The sequence below is a fragment of the Melospiza melodia genome, chromosome 2 (genome assembly GCF_035770615.1).
Source record: "Melospiza melodia melodia isolate bMelMel2 chromosome 2, bMelMel2.pri, whole genome shotgun sequence".
Taxonomy (NCBI): Eukaryota; Metazoa; Chordata; class Aves; order Passeriformes; family Passerellidae; genus Melospiza; species Melospiza melodia.
The window spans coordinates 85,572,856-85,592,970 of NC_086195.1; the positions used below are offsets into that span (position 1 = coordinate 85,572,856).

Sequence of the window (20,115 nt, forward strand, 5' to 3'; positions counted from 1 at the left end):
AAAACCCAGAACCTCACCATCTAAACATAAATAAAAGAATTATCAAAATTATCTATATTTCATAAGTAAGATAAGTATAACAGAGTATCTACTTTCTAAGATTTATAGTTTGATAAGAAATAGGCAGGGTTCCTATTGATTTCTACAGAAACAACCCAACTTGACAGGAATTAGTTCGATGGATTGATTTTATTTATTAGCTTAATATGAAAAATCTGTAAGTTTCCAATAATTTTTCTCAATCTCTTTAGTTTAATTGAATTTATCTTGAAGTTCATGACAGCAAATAAGATGAATGCCATGTGGTGTCCTACGTTCCTAACCTGTCCTCTCATCCTGTCTTTCAATAATTTTCTTGTCACAGCTGGCTCGGGTATTTAAATTTGAGAGTAGGTCTGGAAGTAATCCTTCCTGAGGTTTTTCCATTTGCCTTTGAGCCTCTCATGGAAAGCCAAGATTCCAGTTCATTGCTGCCTCCAGTGTAAAATTCAGAATCTGCACTGTTGAGTGCTGGCAACTCTCTCCCTCTCTGTTTTGAAGGGAAGAGTGCTGGATATTGCACCTAAAACTCTACATCACTAGTGTGACCTAGCTGTGCTCAGATAAAATCAGTTGCTTGAATTTTCCCAAACTGTGACAGCTGGAATGTCATTTGCCAAATCAGTCTGCCTGCACACGGGTTTATAATGAAAATCCAACCACTGCAACACGTAGTAGAAATCTGTTGTAAACTACTAAACTGCTGTACCTCTGCATACTCCAGAAGATCCAGGGACTATTAAGGGTGGCTAATTTACTACTGGAGTCCGTGTCACAAAATGTTTTGCCTGTAAGCAGAGGTGACTTGCTTCTCTACTTCTCTCACACAAGACCTATTCAGCTGACTCGTGCTTTTGAATGAGACCTGATTACTTGTCTTACTAGCTTCACCACATGTTATCAGAAAACAATTGAAAAGGCATAAGAAAAAAATCCCTTCGCCTTTCTCTTCTTCTTTCTTACAGAAAGAAAAAAAATTTAAACTGGAAGTTAGGGAAGCACTTTAGAGAGCTGCCATAGCTGTAGCTCATGGAAACATTAATTGTTGGTTTATGACCGTCCTTAATACTACTTTATCTGTTTATGCTATGATTAATTTTCAATCGTTATCATACTAATTACCTGTGATGGAGTTGCTCGTACAATTTCTCTGTATTACTTTGGAGAAGCTGAAAATACAAATAAACCATTTTTATCTTTATAAAGGATTCTTTCCCAAAGAGAATCAGACAAAACAAATACATGTATTATTCTCTTTTATATAGACTCTTCAAGTTAAATTGTCTGTAATTAATAATCATACTTAGATCTCCAAAGCAACATGCCTACCTTAGTTAAAGGTGCCTTTTTTAAAGGTAATTTGTACAGGTAACTTTGTAATACATGATCCAAGATGAAACTTATATTAGGGCAAATGTGACAGAGAAAATTATCACGGGAATGAGGATTCTAGAGAAAATGATCTGTGTAGTGGTTTAAAAATAAAATAAAAGAATTGCAGCAACAAAAAACCAAAAAATTGCAGCAACAAAAAACCAAAAAGCCAAAGCAAATTTCACTTTTATCCTAAGAGTGCAAATTCCTGGCTCCTAAGGTACTTCTAAACAGTATCTAAACAGTAGCCACTGGAGGTTCTGCATCATCATGCTTTGGTCTATCACCTTTTTTTTCTCCTGCTTAATAATGGAAAACTACTGGATTTTTTCCCCAGAAATTAGATGTATTTTCAGTAATTATTATAGTTCTCTGATTTAGTGTTGGTTGACATATACAGTTTCTGTTTCTATCTGTATCTTGGCTCCACTGCAGACAAACTAATGTCTTCTAGGAAGGGCATGATATAGAAGAGATGTAGGAACGGGCTGAAGTATCCTTTATATCTAGGGGTGTTAAAAGTAGGAAAGAATGGAGACAAATTTTGTGTGCCAATGCGCAGAATTTTGCAAGTTTAATGTGTAATGTCAATTACTGTGCAGCAATCTGATGCATGTTAGTTGCTCGTAAGTTTGTTAAATCCTGTTTGAAAAATTGTTCAACTTCATCTTCTAATTAATATTATTTTCCCTCTGTCAACAGCAACCTTTTAAAAAGAATGATTTGGGCAACCTGTTTCTGCTGATAAATATTTTCATATTTCAAATCTTCAGGTTTAATTTGTGTTCAGCTGCCAAGGTGAAAAAATAAATTGGGTATCCCTAAAAGTTGTTGAAAGTTCTGGATACAGTCCTCCAAATTAGGCAGATTAAATTCTTAGAATGCAATATTGAGGTGAAAAATACATTACTTCAGTTTGGATTTTTTATATCTAGATACACATTTCTTGAGGTCAGTCTGAAATTGTGGGGGAAAAGAAGTTTTGAAGAGGCTGGGAAAGTTTGAGAATTCAACCAGATCAGATGCTTTCTGGCATAATATGTAAGGAGAAAAACATTACATGTGAAACCATTGTTGTGTGCAGCAGCTGTTTCTTAGTGCACTTTCATTCCCATCTCCTCCTCCAAAAACAAAGTTTCACCTAAGTCTAAGCAACTTCTCTGAGGGGGAAAAGTCCACAAAACAAAACCCAAGCCATAAATACCATACAATTTCCCACCTCCTTCCCCAAAAAAACCCCAAAACACAGGCCCCAACTACACAGACAGCATGTAGTCTGTTTTCTGCCTATCTCTGATCATCAGGTAGGGTGATCATCTTCAGTACTGTACATGCAGTGAGAATTTTAAAACCTTCCATTTTGATTTTATAGTTCTTCTATGAGTTAAAATATTACAGATCCTTTACTTACTTAATTTCCTGCATAATAATGTGGGCAAACTGCTAGTTATATTCAATTATTATGTTAATTTTTATCAATAATGTAGTTCTGTACAAGATTCATCTCAAACTTCATTGCACCTCTATGTGCCTGACAGATGGTTCTCTGTAACTGCTGCATTCTCTGGTACTTGGATTTTTTTAATGTGCTTGAAGGTGTAATGATGCATTCATGTGTGCTGTCCCAAGATTTGAATTACTATATACTGCAGTCAACTCTATTATTTATGGTGGCAATCTTGGATAATGCAGAAGGATTAGAAGTTAGAGTTACTGCCTGCAGACCTGAGCTGACTCTGCAGAGCTGATTGAGGTATCTTTATGTGTCTGGATCAATAGATGTTAAAAGCCATTTTGGAATTCAGTGAAAGCATAGCTCATTCACAAAGGCATTGCCTAAATTAATACATTTTCCTGAAACTAGAATCACTGTCATCACTCTACAGTAGCAGCTAAGGTAGCTCTGTGCAGTGGTAATGTGGGCAGGCAGGATAAATTTGTTCAGCCATAGCCAGCATAAAGATGGTTAATATCTGAAAAGTTATATTTGGGCACTGACTACATCTGAATTACTACACTTTTTTTGAGTCAGTCTTTCTTACACAGAACCAGCTTGTCTGTTTCTGTGTGGGTGGCATGGTTAGGTATAAACTGGTCACTTATGAGTTCTGAGTGGACTTGTAGTTTATGTGTGCTCAAATAGAGCAAAAGAGGGAAAAATCTTTATTGTTGTGGTGTCAGTGTGTCTTACAACTTACATTCAGTGTCTATCAGAATTTCTAACAGTTGTATAGAGATTGTATTAATATGAGATAAGAATAACTAGCCCATGAGTTTACATCTAAATTCATAGAATGAACAAGTAAACTGTGATATAAAGGCTCTTGACAAAGTACTTCTGATAATAGAAAATGAACTTAAGGCTGTATATGGTACAAAAATCTTTAAAATCCATTTTAAGAATATTTTTTAACACTTCAATATAATAGTTGCATTATTTGCTACTGTAATTTGAATTATAATTCTGCAAAGGTGTATGCTGTTTGAGTTTATGCATAATGGCTTGTTGTCGTAAGTCATAAGGTTACACATAGAGGATGGTAGTAAGCATGACCTATCTAAATGGAATTTTCTTTCACCTCTTTAATTTTTAAAAAAATCTAAATTAAAATCTTCAACACTTAATGTGACCTGCTTATGGATTTTCATGCAGTAAAAATGATTAGATTCTTATTTTAGATGACAAATACAGTAGAAACTTTTGGTTGGGGTAAGAAAAAATTGATGCACATAATCTGGTTTGAAGTTGATGTGACAGCTTGAAAGGCTGTTTTGATAAAAGCTTTGGAGTATACTGTAAATGGATATTATCTGTGTTCTTTTATTGCTGACACTCTGTGGAGCAGTCTGTATGTGATTTTTAGATGGATTATTATGACCATTCAACAATGAAGAAAGACAAGGCACTATTTCATGTTCCCAGCATGTACTTTGGCTACTCTCTATTCTTTTGCATGGCAGCCTTACTCAACAAACAGAATAAATCTTGTATTCCTCAGCACTTTGATTATTTTTTGGTGCTGACATGGATTAACCAAACTCAACATTTATTTCAAAGTAAAAGATTCTATTTGAAGAGCAAGTGAACCTTTAGATGACTAGATACTGTATGTAAAGTTGAAATGTATCAAATGCAGGTTGGATATTTTCTTTAAGTCCCTTTTTCATACCTGCAAAACCCACAGTTTTCACTCTTGTCTGTACCTACTACCTGAGAACTTTTCATGGATGCAGGCACTTGTCTGTACAGCTAGGAGCTGTTACATCTATTTAATTTTTAGAAAAGACAATGATTTTACGTATGTGTTGTATATGCACTACAGTACATTTTGTCATCTACCTTTTTGAGATATTTGAAAAGTAATTTTATATACTTTCCTCCTGTCACTTTTCTTTTTACTTTCTCCTTTTCTTCTTGATTTTTCAGCAACAGATTAGTATATTTTTGTTTTATTTTCATCACCCAAGAGTCCATTATGATTTATTTTCCCTGTGGTGGATTGATCTGTCATGTGTTTCCACTGCTGGTTTTTATAACATAGTTTCACTTTCTTGCCAATTTCATCCCCTGAAGTCTTTCATATATCTTATGTTTCTATACTGTAACCTTTTCTGAACACTTTCCCTCCCTGTACTTTCTGAACACTTCACTTAAAGTTACTGCTGGGATGGACTCTTGGGTGATGTCTTTGTAGCCTCTGGAGTCCCACTCCTACCACTGTTATTTGTGAAAAATCACTGGAGAAATTTTCCAATGGGAAAAATGAGATTTGTGTTTTTTAAGGAATTGTTCACCACCTTAAGCCTATTTCTATTCACTTAATAGCTGATGATTATTGAGAAAGCAACATTTTTAATCTGAAAAAAATCTTGTTTTTTACATGCAGTGCTACCCTATTGGCTTTCTTGGTTGAGCTTCTTAAGAGTTCAGTAGCCATGCAAGAACAAATGCTTGGTGGAAAAGGCTTTCTAGTCATTGGCTATCTCCTTGAAAAGGTATGTTTGGAGGATTTTTATCTTTTTTCTTAGTATTTCTATTGCCATTGTGGTACTTTCAATCACCTGGCTCAAGTATCTGGTGGAATAAAATATATTTGTGACTTACATTGCAAATTAAAAATATTTTATAAGTTGTCAACAGGAGACTCTTCATCTTCCTCACCATCTTCTATACCAGTATTCAAAGAACCAATTTTCTTGAGGAGGTTCTGTTCTCTTATTTATGTTTTTACTTTAGATCTGTTTGGGAATCACTTTAATGTATTTATATTTCTGCATTTTCTGTCCCCCCAAACTTGCTTAGGAAAGTTCTCTTGTTTCTAGTTTGTACAAAGCAGAAATGACATAACTGAGGGGTTTTGTGTGTGTGTATGTTAATAAAAGTTAAATTAATCTTCTGTGAAAATTCTGAAATTGTCAAAATAGTTGTCCTGTGTTTTGAAGAAAAAAAACTGTAACAAAATTTAATTTCTGAAAAATATTGGTGGGGCATTCCCTGCAAGGGGCATTCCCTGTACTTGCTTGGTTTTAGGCATGATGAGCCATTATCTCAAACCTGAGGATCAGTTCAGTTGTCTGAGGAACATCACCTGCCTCCCTGCCTCTTGACACCCTGTTACTGGGGTTTAATAATCTAAATAATCTGAGAGCAAATTACTGTCAGCTATACTAAAATAGTGATGGTCCCATGATTGAAGCTCATGGCTCTGACATTCTTGCATGCCTGCTACTGGACTTTCATTACCATGTGGTCAGCATAGCAATCTTTTTCACAGAAGATAAGAATCATAATATCACATTTCAAAAATGTTCTGAATTTTGAAGAATGATAAGTAGTTCCTCTCATTCTGTTCCCTTTGTTCGTTGTGCTGGGGAAATGCCTTCACTTAATACCTAAAAGCAGATTTTCTGTGCTTCTGTTTTCACTGCTAAGCAAGTGTGATTTACAATTTCAAAGAACTAGCCGAAGGTGCTGGTTTTTTCCAGGATTACATTTTCTTGTGTCATAACTAGAAGGAACTTACAAAGCTGTTAGCTTTGGTTTGGTGAGTTACACACAGGCAGGCTGGTGAGCCTTCATGGAGGGCTTTCCCCTGAATAGAGCATTATGGTTTATACACATGGAATACATTGATTTAGAGTGTTCAACATGATTTAAAAAAAAAAAAGTTTCCATGCTCTTCTAATTAACACCTGCTATGTTCATTAGACTTGGGCATGTGAGTATTTAAAAGATTTCTATTGATCACAGCATAATTCTTAAAACATATGTTTCTTTCTGGGTGGTTTTTTTACATTATATTTACTTAGCTGCAGTTCTTTGAAAGGATTTGTTCTCTTCTTTCAATATATGCTTATATTCAGTTGGCACACATGGTGGGAAAACATCCTTTCCTTTCCTAGTCTCAATTTTATTATTTTTAAATTATCTGTTGTATCTGTTGTTTATTTGCATGTAATCAAATACTTCAGAGAAGAGAGTTTTGGTTTTTTTTACTTGAAGTTCCAAACAGCATTTTTGTTCTTATTAGTTGCACATTATTTCTTGTGAATTTTCATGTACAAGCCAAAAGGAATTCAGCATGTAGGCTGAACTTGTATTACTGACAATAGACTTCAGTACTAAAAATAATAAATCTCTATATTCCCAGACTGTACTTACAACATTAAAAATAATTGAAAAATAGAATCACAGAATCATTTAGGTTAGAGAAGACCTTTAAGATAGAGTCCAGCTATTAACACAGCACTGCCAAGTCCACCACTAAACTTTGTCCCTCAGTGCCACATCAACACATCTTTGAAATACTTCTGGGATGGTGACTCCACTGCTTCCCTGAGCAGCCTGTTCCAGTGCTTGACATTTTGTGGAGAAGGCAAGGAGAAAAATCTTTAGAGTTTTTTACTATTTATTCATAATCTTATTATTCATATTATTATTATTATTAATGTTAATTTAGTATATAAAGCAGTTTGTCAAAGTCCTCAGGTCATGTTACTACACAGGAGCAGGTCTCAACAGTGATTGCGTGGCATATGCTATGAAACTGAAAGAATCCTGAAATTTGAGGAAACTATGAGCCCAACTCCTTCAAATACCTACTTAAGGAAACAAAATCAAGTCTCCTAATAATGTGTGTTCACATACCAAGACACCAAATTTCAGTAAGACACCAATTTAAGAGGCGATAAGGACTTCAGATAAAGTTCTGAAGAATTGTGCTGTAAAATGTAGAATCCCGACTGGACTCTAATAAAATGAAAAGAAACCAAACTAAGCAAAATACCAAAAAAACAAAGTTATTGATGGACATTTTAGCCTGTTAAATATAGCCATTAGAAAGACCATTAATATTGTTATAAAGTATAAACTGCCTTCATGTTCAATCGCATTAAAATATGCAAGCTGAATGTATGCAGTAATGATGAGTTAGGTGAAAATACTGCTTCATTGTTCTGCTGTAATCATATTAAAAAACTTTTTTTTCTTTATCTTTTTTCTTTCTGATTATTTTCCCCCAGTCATCTAGAGTTCATATAACCAGAGCAGTTCTGGAACAATTTTTGTCATTTGCGAAATATTTGGATGGATTATCTCATGGAGCACCTCTACTGAAGCAATTATGCGATCACATCCTTTTCAATCCTGCTATCTGGATACATACCCCTGCAAAGGTAATCGTACACTGGCATAGTGTTAAGACTCTCCTATAACAAAAATAAATACCTGTATTCTTTTATAATATTCTACTTAGGTTTTTGATTTTTCTCTTTTTGATTTTTTTTTTTTTAGCATGGCAATAGCAATGATCTTAGATTATGAAGTCTGTACACTGCTTAACTGTATACTCCAATGTATTTTATACTTTCATAAAAGCAGTTAAATTATTGCCTAAGATTCTGTCTGATTCTATGAAAAGACTGTTTCAAGAAACCCAGTACCTTTTTCAGTGATTGCATTACATTGTTTTCCTACAAATTAAGCATAAAATTTTGTGGTTTTAATTGCAGAAAAAATGTGTTTTGTTACACATTAATGTAAATTCTTATTTTAATTCAAACTATGTATTCTAGTTTGATAAAATATCTAGCATGTTATCATTCCTCTCTGGTAATAATGAATTCTTTGTTTTCCTAAATAATCATAGTTGAGATATGTAAACCAAAGTGAAAAGTGACATTGTCCTAAAAACTAAAAAGATATACTTTTTGTATAAAGAGTCAGAATAGAAAGCAAGCCAATATGTTTATCTTAACTTAAATCATTCCTAGGTACCAGTGCAGCCCCTATCTAAGCTGAGCTGTAATTAGTTTTTCAGTTTTTGTATCATATCCAAAGACCCCTGCAATTTACAGTTGGTAGTGCAGAGCTTACATTTCTGTGGGTGACTGTTTCATTGCCCAGGTGCAGCTGTCTTTGTACACCTACCTGTCAGCTGAGTTCATTGGGACGGCCACGATCTATAACACCATCCGCCGAGTGGGCACGGTGCTGCAGCTCATGCACACGCTGAAATACTACTACTGGGTGGTCAACCCTGCTGACAGCAGTGGCATCACTCCCAAAGGGCTGGGTAAGTGCAACACACGAGGGAGAAAATATAAGCATTCCTCCTGTAGGAAGGTTTGTGATGTAAATGTCTGAAAGCTCCTTAGATCTGTAGACAAGGAGATAAATAAATGGCAATAGGTCGTGGCCATCAGTAGAAGGACTATGGAAATACTTTTTGGTGTATCATAAACTCATGCTGATAATTTATATTTATATGTGTTCCCAGAAGATTCCAACTCTGGTCTCCAGTCACATAGCATATACTTGTGTGGGCATACTTTAGGAAACATATTAAAAAGACTGATTTTTCTTCTTCTGTAATAAAGAGGAAATATTACATGTATTTCACATGCCAAGGAAATCTTTGTGTGGTTTGAGTGATTAATAGTGTTAAGTGACCTTGAAAACAGAGTGGAAACTTCTAGTTCTCACTGCAGAGGTCTCTGAAACTGTATTTCCAGTTCAATAATATTTTTTTCGCTGTCCTTATAAATTAGAGATTTATTTAATTTTGCTGAAAGTGATGCACTTAGCTTAGCACAGGAGGTACTGAATGACAGAACCAACAAAATGTAATAATGAATACTGCTTGAATGCTGCATGTTGCAGATGTGTATTAAGCAGAGCAAATCATTCCAATCCTATACATTTTGGCTGTAATGCCATTACATTTAGCTATCTACTTGTGTGAAGCAGGAAGGGTTTGCCTGAAAGTCTCTTAAAATACGTGATAAATGAGAATTTATTACTTATTTTATTGTGTAACTATTAATGTCATGCTGATAAATTGAATAATTGGGGGATGTTCTTAATACTGTCACATACCCAAGTATTCAAGAGTGTGACATATCTAACACATTAGTTATTGGGTAATTCCTTTTGTAAGTGAGCTGTATGAAAAGAGGTTTCCCTCAATTTTTTTTTTAATAAACAAAACTGGAAGTAACAATTCTTTTCCTAGATTAGATGTCCTAATAGGCAAGGAAGGCGTTGAAGGTCACAGAAAAGAGCTGCTGTGGGATCTTGGGTAACATTTATAGTTCCTGCATAGTATAATATTAGATGAAGAATAGTCTTCAAACATTATTAAAATTTATTTAAAAGTACTTAACAAAGGCTGACAAGGTTCTGTTCGTTTAAATGAATGTTTGAAATCCTAGTTAATGAAAATTACCTGGGTTGGTTACTTACTTAGCTTGAAATCTTTGTCAGTGATAAATTAGATTATCCACTTACGCTGATTCTGGATTCCTTCTGCCAAGACAGAATTAACTTCTTTTTTTGGTGCCTGCAGTGAAGATGTCTCCTTCTGAGCTAGATGTCTGCTGATAATGCACAGTGGAATGCAGGAGTTAGTTGCTTTAATACAGATTTCTAGTATCATTGTAGTCTTGGTGGGGCATTTCACCTGCCTCTCAGAAGGATGAAGGTTTCCTGTGTATCCAACACCAAATCTGCTTGTTTGGGGTAGATATTTTGCACACTTTATGGCGTGACAACTTACACTGGTATGTTTAGCAAGCTGTGTCTTAGCTCTAATTGACAGGCACTTGGGAAATGCTTTGTTTGAAGTGTGGTTGCTTCCTAGACTGTGTTGCCTCTATTGATCAGATCTCTGCTAACCTCGGTGGGAGGTTAGAAGCTGCTCTGGTGTGGGAGCTACACTGCTGATGTCTGAAATTAGGGTGAGCTGAACCCTACCCTGGGAGTGGCTTTATCAGGATTCATACTTCCAGAGATCTTTTCTGTTGAGATTTACACTGCTGTGCTGCACAGGCACAGTTTTACCATTGGACAACTTACTGTGTCTGAGATCAGTCAGGAATTGGGATGTTTAAAACTCAGATGATCAGCTTGTTACTTTGTGATTGTTCAATACACAGCTGTTGTTAGGTGAGGTTTTCAGGTGTCAGCCATATTTAGAGCTAGCTAGAGACATGGCAAATTCCTCAACTAGCTTGAGAATGGAAGTCTGATAATACAGTCTACTTGTTATGGTTGAGATTTTTTTTTTCCTAGTATATAGGTTTAAATTAAAATAATTCCTGTGCTTCTGTGTCATGATACTACTACCTAACAACACTTTGAAAATGTATTGCAGACTGCTTCCCTCTGGCTAGGTTTGCTCCTTTGTGGAGTCAGTGACATTTCTTTCTGTAGGAATCATGGATTGCTTTTATCTTGCCCAGATCTTTCTCTTTGCAGTTAGCTGTATTTTTTGAGTATCTGTGTGTGTAATGCTAGTTGAATAGCTTCAAAAAATATATAATGTATTCATGAAAATCTGAACATAAGGCATGAGGTACACAAGGATACAAAATTAGGAATGAGATGTGAATCAGTTAATCTAAATTAAGCACAGATATGGCTGGTTTACATCCCTACCTTTTCTTTCATTCTGAGTAGAGTACATTCTCCTCTCATTTGTGTCAGTTCCAGACAAGATTCTTATTTTACCTGGAAGGCAACCAGGTCAGTCCTTAAAAAGTAATCAGGTAGTGTAAATTAGTGGGTGCCTGGTGTAGCAGTTTGACAATAAAAGTCAAAATTTCTAAGGCCTTCATACAGCAGTTGGGAAGGTGTTATATAAATCGAGGCCATGCATATTTTCAGAAAACATATTATGAACCACTATATCTGAATTTTCTCATTTTGTCTTTAGTAAGATTTATAGATAAACTTGACTTACTGAAAGATTAATATCTTCTTTCTTCCTTGTTCCTTATCCTCTTCCTTCTTCCCTGCAGAAGGCCCTGTGTAACTAATACAAATACAACGAAGTAGTAGCTCCTTTTCTGTCTGTAAGAGTGGCTTTTCTTGTGTTGCCTTGAAGAATGTCAGCCTGTCAGACAGGAGCTCAGTGACTTAGCAAACCCAGCACAGCCATGGAGTTTTCTCCGTGCAAATCAGCACTGGGACTTTTTGGTAGTATTTCACAGATAACTTCTGCTTCTGACTTATAGAGCTGTAATAACTGTAATGATTTGCAAGCAAATGATTGCGAAAAATATAAAAAATTGCTGATGTGATGTGTTACTAAATTTAATTTTATATTAACTTCATTTCATAAAAGATGTTTTAGGATGTCCACATTAGTTGCTAGCAATTGATAATATTAGTGAAAATATTTTAAAATGTTTAATCACTTGGATATTACATCACTTTTCTTTACCAGATGTTTTTTTAACATTAAGTGTAGGCCTGGTTGATTCAGGCAGCTTATAGTCATAGAATGCAGTTCTAGAAATAACTGTAGTTATTATGCTTAAGGTTTTTCTATTTTCACCTCTGTTTTTAACATCTCATAAATCCACCAATCCCAATAGTTCAAAAAAGATAACTCTTCCAGGATTTTGGATTCATGTAAATTTTTATTAGCCTGTTTGCAGCCAGAAAGTTTATAATTTGTTGAAACGTAGAATAATGTATGAAAAAAATTTGTTAAAGTAAGAAAGTTGCAGTGTAAAAATACAGTTATGTGAAATTTAAAGTTGCTGCATTTTAAGCAGCATTTGAAATCTCCAAATGGAAGAATAGGATGCATTTTCTATAAACATTAATTTAATGTATGAAACAGAAAAATGTCATCATGTGAGTAAATTGCAGTTGAAATTCTAGGCTGACTTGTCATGAGACTTTTCTGGAGAAGACTTTACTGGAAATCATGCCAATATCTAAAATTTGGCTGCATGTGCTAAAGTGCCTTCAAATAATTTGCTGTCATATTAGGAAGTAAGCTTATTCATGCAGACATTTTAGTAGTGTGATGTTTTCTTGTCTTCTAGGCATGTCATTTTTATGTGGAGATACTGAAACAATTTTTAATATTAGTTAATAATTAGTTTGATTTACTATTACTTGCTGACAGTTACTCTGCTTCAGGGTTTTATTGCCTTCCCCTGCCTTAATAAAACACAAAGTGTGTGAGTTTTCTGCACTGACAGTTTAGTAGCACTTACTTTAAACCAAAGGAGCTCAATATTGAAGCTTCTCATTGGGAAAATACTGTTTTCTTTTAAAAAAGTTAGTTTTTCTTTTGCTTCTTCTAGTAATCAGCTTCTAAAATGGGAGGTATAAATGGGGTTTTTTTTAATTAATTTTAATATTTTTTTTAAGTTTCAGATACTTATTTTAATGTGGTTTTGTATCTTTTGTTATTGGATTCCTGTTTCACACTTGCATTTCTTCTTAGATTCAGCATACTGAATTCATATTTGTATTTCCATTTTGTTCTGGAACAGTGGAAACACTGTTTCAGAGGGTAGAAGTATCAACTTGGTCTGTAATTAGTAGCTTTACATTTTACATGTAAATCCACAGTAGAGACAAGTTGTCTGTTTAAAATGATGATTTACACTTTTCTTCTGGTGTTGTTTCAATTTTTTTACAAAGCACCTAAATCATCAAGCTAATTTTCAAATGAATCCAAATTTTTTTTTTTTTTATATTTAGACTATGGTTACAGCTATTATGTTGATTTACCACATGCACACCTTTAATGTTTTGTTAAATCATACAGAATAGGGATAATAGGATCTCCCAGCCATTGCAGTATCTAAACAGCCAACAAAGCAGGCAATGGAGAGAAAATTATTTAAAATGTGTAGCTTCTTTCTGTAGTTATTTGATTTTATATTGAGTTGGAAGGGACCCCTCAGGATCATCAAGTCCAATTTCTTGCCCTGTGCAGGACACCCCAAGAGTTCCTCTGTGTGCCTGAGGGTATTGTCCCAACTTTTGAAGCCAGACAGGCTTGGTGCTGTGACCACTCCCCTGGGGAGCCTGTGTTGTACGAGGGAAATGTGCATTTGAGTTCCCAACTTAACTGTGTTGGTTTAGTTCATGAACTGAGTGGCCAAGCATTTCTCTCTCTACTGGTGTTTCCTGTGTTCTTCATACTCAATAAGTGCTGCTTCAAACTCTCAAGGAGTGCTACCTTTATGAGTATCATGTATCCATCCTTATTGAGAATGTATGGTAGTCAAAGTACAAGTTATGTCATGCTAAATAGTTTTCAAGAATGTTTTTCACATCCAATATTTTTGAACATGAGCTGTGGAAATGGGAGTTACAAAATATTATTATGACAATAAAGTAACTGTAGTTTTTATCTTTGTAAATATACAACGTTACAGAGTTATTTTAAGAGCTGGGTTAGAGTGGAACTCAGTTCTTGTTAGATTTACAGCAGAGAGAAAATCAGGTTTTCTGTGATCCACATATCATGTGATGCTATTTATGTGTGTGTGGAGATCAGATTCTGCTGTCTGTATCATGCTTTATTAATTTAAGGAGTAGAAAAATCATACTTTTTACATACAAAATTAATCAACACAGATGGAAGAATGTCACATTTGTTTGTTGGTAGAATTTTATTTCCAAAGACAGAATTAGAAATCATTATTATTGTTATTCAATGCTTCCAATCGGTTTGGGCATTTTGGGGTTTTTTTCTTGTTTTTTGTTTGTTTGTTTTTTTTACAACAGTACTGATTGTACTTAACTCTGTGAATGTGTTTACTTATTTCCTCTTATTTACTTCTGGTTTATGCCCCTATAATTTCTTTATGCTGGAGGGATGAATTGCATAAAATTATAACTTTTTCATTTATTTTTGTCTGGGTAAAGCAGGCTAACTCTTATTATGAGTGTGTATTTTAAAAATCTGACGCAAATGATGGGCTCTGTGAAAAATACGTACATAAAGAAATCTAAAAGCAGGAAATGCTTTAATGACTCATTCTCGTGTGGGATAAGGGAGGCATCCTTTCTCTTTGCCAATTAAAAAGAATGTGATTATTTTGTATTAGGGATTTATGGTTGCTGTGCCAGATCTTGAAAGGATTATCTTCACAGTTGATCTAATTTGAGATTGGTTTTAGTCTTTAGCAGTGCTATCAGTGTCTGAGTGATGGTGACACTGAATTTTCTATATGCAGTGATGGGCACAAAGGTTAATAGACAGTAAAAACTACTTTGCAATGTTGGAGTTAAAAACAAGATCTACTTGTCTCTCTTTGCCTGGGTATATGTGAGGCTAATGTATACTTATTTTAATTATAGGATAAAATACACCATTGTTTGGTCAGTAATATATTTTTTTTTAATAAATCTTCAACTAGGAATGGAGTAATTTATTTAGTAATGAAGTGCAAAACTGTGATAATATAAAAATTATAGGGGAAAAAACTGCTTTAGGTAGCTTTAGAACTTCCTATTTAATTAATTCTCTTCAGTCTGTGTCAGATGATCATTACATCATATTGCTGTGTTCCTTGTAGCTGTCTGGTGATTACATAGCTTCCAGTTTCTCCAGCCTTATTTTTCTTGCCAGTTTTTGAAACCAATTTTTGAAACTAATGAAGTCTTTTGGGTAGCAGCTGTCCCCATTTTCTGATTCCAGAACAGTGAAGCTTCCTGACCCAACTAAAATGCAAGGAATAAATAGTACTAGAGAAGGGAAAATTACACTTTACCTGCTTGGCATGTAGCCTGCAAGCAACAACTCCTTTGGTCTCCTTTGCATGTTGAAGAACCCTTTTCAAGGTTGTCACATGACTTCAGGGAAATGAGTGGGCACATGCAGAAGTAGAATAAAACTCGTGTGTCTTTGAAGAGGTTCCCAGTTACATTGGGATATCTTCTTCGTGACATGTCCTTCCAATTTCTGTTATAGAAATGATTTGCAGACCTCCCCATTGTCTGTATTCTGTTTCCATAATTACAGTCTTTCAGAAATGACAGAGAATTTTCTTACAGAAAAGACAAAATGTCAATTTTTTTTTTGTTTTAGTCCTTGTTTTCAGATACTGTCTGATATTGATTCCCAATCAGGTGTAAGAGGGAAGAGGGTACAAAGAAAGAAACTTCTGTGATGCAGTTAGGGAAATTGAATCCACATTTAAATTAGGGGGGAAAATAGCTAAATTATATAAAAATATCATATTTATATGTTTATTAAATAAAAATGACTTGTTGAAAACAAGCACACCATTGCTAAAAATTCATGCAATATTTAATATAATTACATCTAGTATGAGAAAAAAATCAAATTACTTCTGTTTCTACAGTGGAAACCAGATGTTTTATGATGCCATTATTAATATGCACTAGTCTTATATCTTTAAAGCCTAGCTGATAAATTTTTACTGCAATACCCTTAGTGTTCTTACAAACTGTGAGTAGAATGGGACAACCAGAGATTTATTTGCTTTTTGAGAATTTATTTGCTTTTTTCTGAAGAGTACACAGTTCTCCTCTTTCTATTCCTGAACAGGGAAGAAAACTTGAATGTATTAGCCATTCTTTTTCTTCCTCCTAGGGAAACAAATATACTTTCCCTTAAGGTTTTCCCTTGTCAAACTTGAATTACTGTGTGTAAAGCAGTGGCTTCACTTCAAAAAGCATCACCAAAGACAACTGGAGAATCTTCATTAAAAAGTTGTATTCATCTGGATTGGAAATGATAATGGACATAGACTTTTTAAACTTTGATCTGTGTTTATCATTGTAAAGTGAAATGGATGATGGAAGAATACTTTAAGTTGCATTTATTTTTACAGTACAAAATTTAAGACTGTCTATGCCCTGGATTGCCTGAGAAGCAGGAGCTTAACAAAAGAATTTGCAGTTCAACCTCAATATTTATGAAAAAGGAGAGTGACAAATACAATAAAATAGTTTCAAATTGCCATAGTTCAATGTCTGGCTTTTTTAGACATTTCTGTTTTCATAATGTACTTCATCAAGCACGGTTGTTTAAAGTGTTATGGATTATTGGTTTTTTCCTTGTTTAAATTGAATATTTTTTTTAGATAGTAGTTTCTCTTTGGTTAAATGGCTTTAGTTTCTGCTACAGGTAATGGCTACCACTGGTATTTCATAAATCCTTTCTCTGTTGGTTTTCATTCAGATGGTATTTAACATAGTGGTTTAGTCATTCCAAGTTGTCTATCACTTATTGCTGTCTATTACTATCACTTTATTACTATCTTTCATCTTCCTGTTTCTTTTAAAAAACTAAGTAAAACATTATATGGATTTCTTTTTTTTCCAAATGGAGCATCACATATACTTAAATATATTGTGTTGAAAAATGTGATTCTGAAAGGTTATAAATGATATCATTTGCAAATATGAACTTTTATATAAGAGTAGAGTACTAAATCTGTTGCTGGAACTGTGATTTCCTTAAGAAGCTGCAGTGATTAAAGGAATTAGTTTATATTTTAAAGTGCTATATTTTGTTTCTTCCAGATGGTCCTCGGCCCTCCCAGAAAGAAATCATATCATTAAGGGCGTTTATGCTTCTGTTCTTGAAACAACTTATATTGAAGGTAAAATGGTCTGTTCCAGAATGAAAACATTGACATCTGTTACATACTTGTAATAGTATCTTTCATAGTAGAAAATTGTTAATACCTGTCCAGTATTGTGTCATTTTCTGGTTAATTTAATGTTCATGCACATCCTTCTAATCAACAGAGAAGTAGTAAATCCATACAAAATTTCTTATTAACCTCACAAAACTCTGCTGTGTATATTTTATTAAATGTCTAATATATATGTTTTAATTAATTGTCATATTTTAAAATTTTTTAATAAAATGGTCAAATGAAAAAGATAATTGCAGTTGTCAAGCTAATAATTGCTGTATCCTTCTTGCTGGTTCTACCACTGGTAGAAATAGTGTAAGACTCTTCCTGTTACAGCTGAATGCTACTCTTTGAGGGATAATCTTCCATTTGAGATTAGACTGAAAACCAGTATTTTCTGTTCTGTCTCACAAAGTGTAGGAGTAACAGTAATAGTCTGTAGTATCTGTGGGCCCACACTAAAGGAATCTGACCTCATAGTGTTTTGAACTGCCAATATGATAAAGAAAAGTAGTAAAATGATAGAGAAAATGTAGTCTTTTAGGTTCAAATAAAAAAGCTGTAAAATTATTTGACTGTGTCCAAGGTTTGCTTATCCAAACCTGAGGAATGTATTTTCTCTGAACAACAGCCCTTTTTTTTCCCTCTTAGGATCGAGGAGTGAAAGAAGATGAACTGCAGAGCATATTAAACTACTTATTAACAATGCATGAGGTACATTTCTCTAATTGCCTACCTTTTATTGTAACTAATTGTATCAGCTCTGTGGGATACTTGTTGTTGAGGTTAGTTTGTAGAATAACATTGGTGCTTGTCATACAGGATGAAAATATTCATGATGTGCTGCAGCTGCTGGTGGCACTGATGTCTGAACATCCAGCATCCATGATCCCCGCCTTTGATCAGAGAAATGGGATACGGTAAGACAGTCAAGTGGGAAAGTACCTAAAGTGTACTTCCAGTACCATGACTCTCCAGTTGGCTTCCTTTTCACATAAATATCACACTAGATGATCTTTTAAACTTGAGTTTCATTAACTTGGGCTTTATTTTTTGACAAAATGAGTGATTTCAATATGATGGAGAAAAAAAGAATTTCCATTTAAGATTATCATTATGATATTTCAAAGTAACTGCACTGTTTTACTTGCTTCTCAATCAAATAGAATGTGTAATTAACAAGATGCATCAAATGGCTGTGTATTGGTCTCAGAATAATTTTAATTATTCTTTGTTTGTATATTTAACATTATCTGGGGAGAACAAGAGGAAAACAAGGAATCATGCCCTAGACTCTCAAATTCTGTCTGAAAAAAAGTTGAATTAATTTTTTATCTGTTTGTCTGTAAAATTTATAACTGGCAATTCTTAAAAAAGTGGTTTTTGGGGCGGGAGAGGGTTATGCCTAATTTGGTAATATAATTCTTTTCAGGGGCTAATAATTTTCATGCTAATAATTTGATATTTACTATGTTGGGGGTTTTTTTTGTTCTGAGAATACTTTAGGAAATGCAAGGGGCTTGTAAAATGGAAAGAGCCCCATAATATCTACTACTTGATAGATTCAAGCTCAATTTTGCCTAAATGCTAAGATCTTTGTACAGAGATATGTACTTAAAACTGTTTGAATGACAATGCTTATTGAAGGAAAGACTCATGGTTAGGACTTTGCTTTCTGCCTATAGTTTGTATTCAAACAGAATTCTGTCCCTGTCATTTTTTGAAGAAGACTAAATCTGATCTGAAAGACTGGAGACTTCTTTATGTAACATTGGTGGTATTAAAAGTGTTTGATGGTGCAGTCTTTATGTTTGAAAGTCTGTGTTGTAGAAGTGTGGTGAATACACAAAATTACAACTTTTAAGAGTTTAAAGGACAAAACAAAACACTCCCAAAGCGTTACATAAAATTAGGGGTTCATTTGCCTTGGATGTCAGAGGACAAAAGCCCCAGGGCTCATTTAGTAAGAGCAGAAGTAATTTCAAAAGAGAAAGATATTGTCTGAAAATACACTCCTTAGTGGAAAAAGACTAGAAAGAATGACTAAAAATTGAAGCTGAGCTAATTCTAATGGGAAACTAAAATATAAATTCAAAAATTTGTTACAGATAAGTGCAGGGCAAGGGTAATCTTTTCTGTCTCTTGGTGACTTCAGATCAAGGCTGGTTTCCTTTCTGAAAGACTGCATAATTTGTGCTTAAACCTACCATATTAATTAAATATTTAATAATTAGATTAGCCAGTATTTGAGGGCACATTTTTTTTTGTCCAGGATTTAAAAACAGAGGGTGTAATGAAAGGAGATTTTCACTAGCATCCAGGTACTCCAGAATATGACCTAATGTGTTTCAGTCTGCTTCTCTTGTCCTAAGCTTCCAGTGCTTAGACCGTCTTTTACTTGGTTGTTCCAAGAGAGAAGTATAGGATAAGATGTTACTTTCTCTTCTAAGACATTGAACTGAACCAAACTACACTATGTCCCCAGCCTCAGTAATTCACTATCAAACTCTCACGCTGCACTTGATTCTTTCAGTATATCCTATTTTGTGTAAATTGTTGGTTTTATTTATTTATTTCTTAATAAATATTCTTGCTCAGTGAAATACAAGCCATGTATGTGACGTTTAGTGATAGAATCTATATATGTGATGTTTGAGCTTTAATTTGTTTTTCTGTTTTAGAGTAATTTATAAGTTATTGGCTTCCAAAAGTGAAAGTATATGGGTGCAAGCTTTGAAGGTCCTTGGATATTTTCTTAAACATTTGGGTCATAAG

At 34.3% G+C, this 20,115-nt stretch overlaps 1 protein-coding gene across 11 annotated transcripts in view; it reads left to right on the forward strand.

Moving 5' to 3' along the window:
• Positions 1-20,115, forward strand: part of NBEA (neurobeachin) — a 454,524-nt gene that overhangs the window by 114,349 nt on the left and 320,060 nt on the right. For all 11 annotated transcript variants that reach the window (XM_063149159.1, XM_063149160.1, XM_063149163.1 and 8 more), the window contains exons 11-17: positions 5,301-5,409; positions 7,936-8,088; positions 8,819-8,987; positions 17,222-17,301; positions 17,992-18,054; positions 18,163-18,260; positions 20,022-20,114. In XM_063149159.1, coding sequence (XP_063005229.1) covers positions 5,301-5,409; positions 7,936-8,088; positions 8,819-8,987; positions 17,222-17,301; positions 17,992-18,054; positions 18,163-18,260; positions 20,022-20,114 — 765 coding nt within the window. The remainder of the gene's footprint in view (positions 1-5,300; positions 5,410-7,935; positions 8,089-8,818; positions 8,988-17,221; positions 17,302-17,991; positions 18,055-18,162; positions 18,261-20,021; position 20,115) is intronic.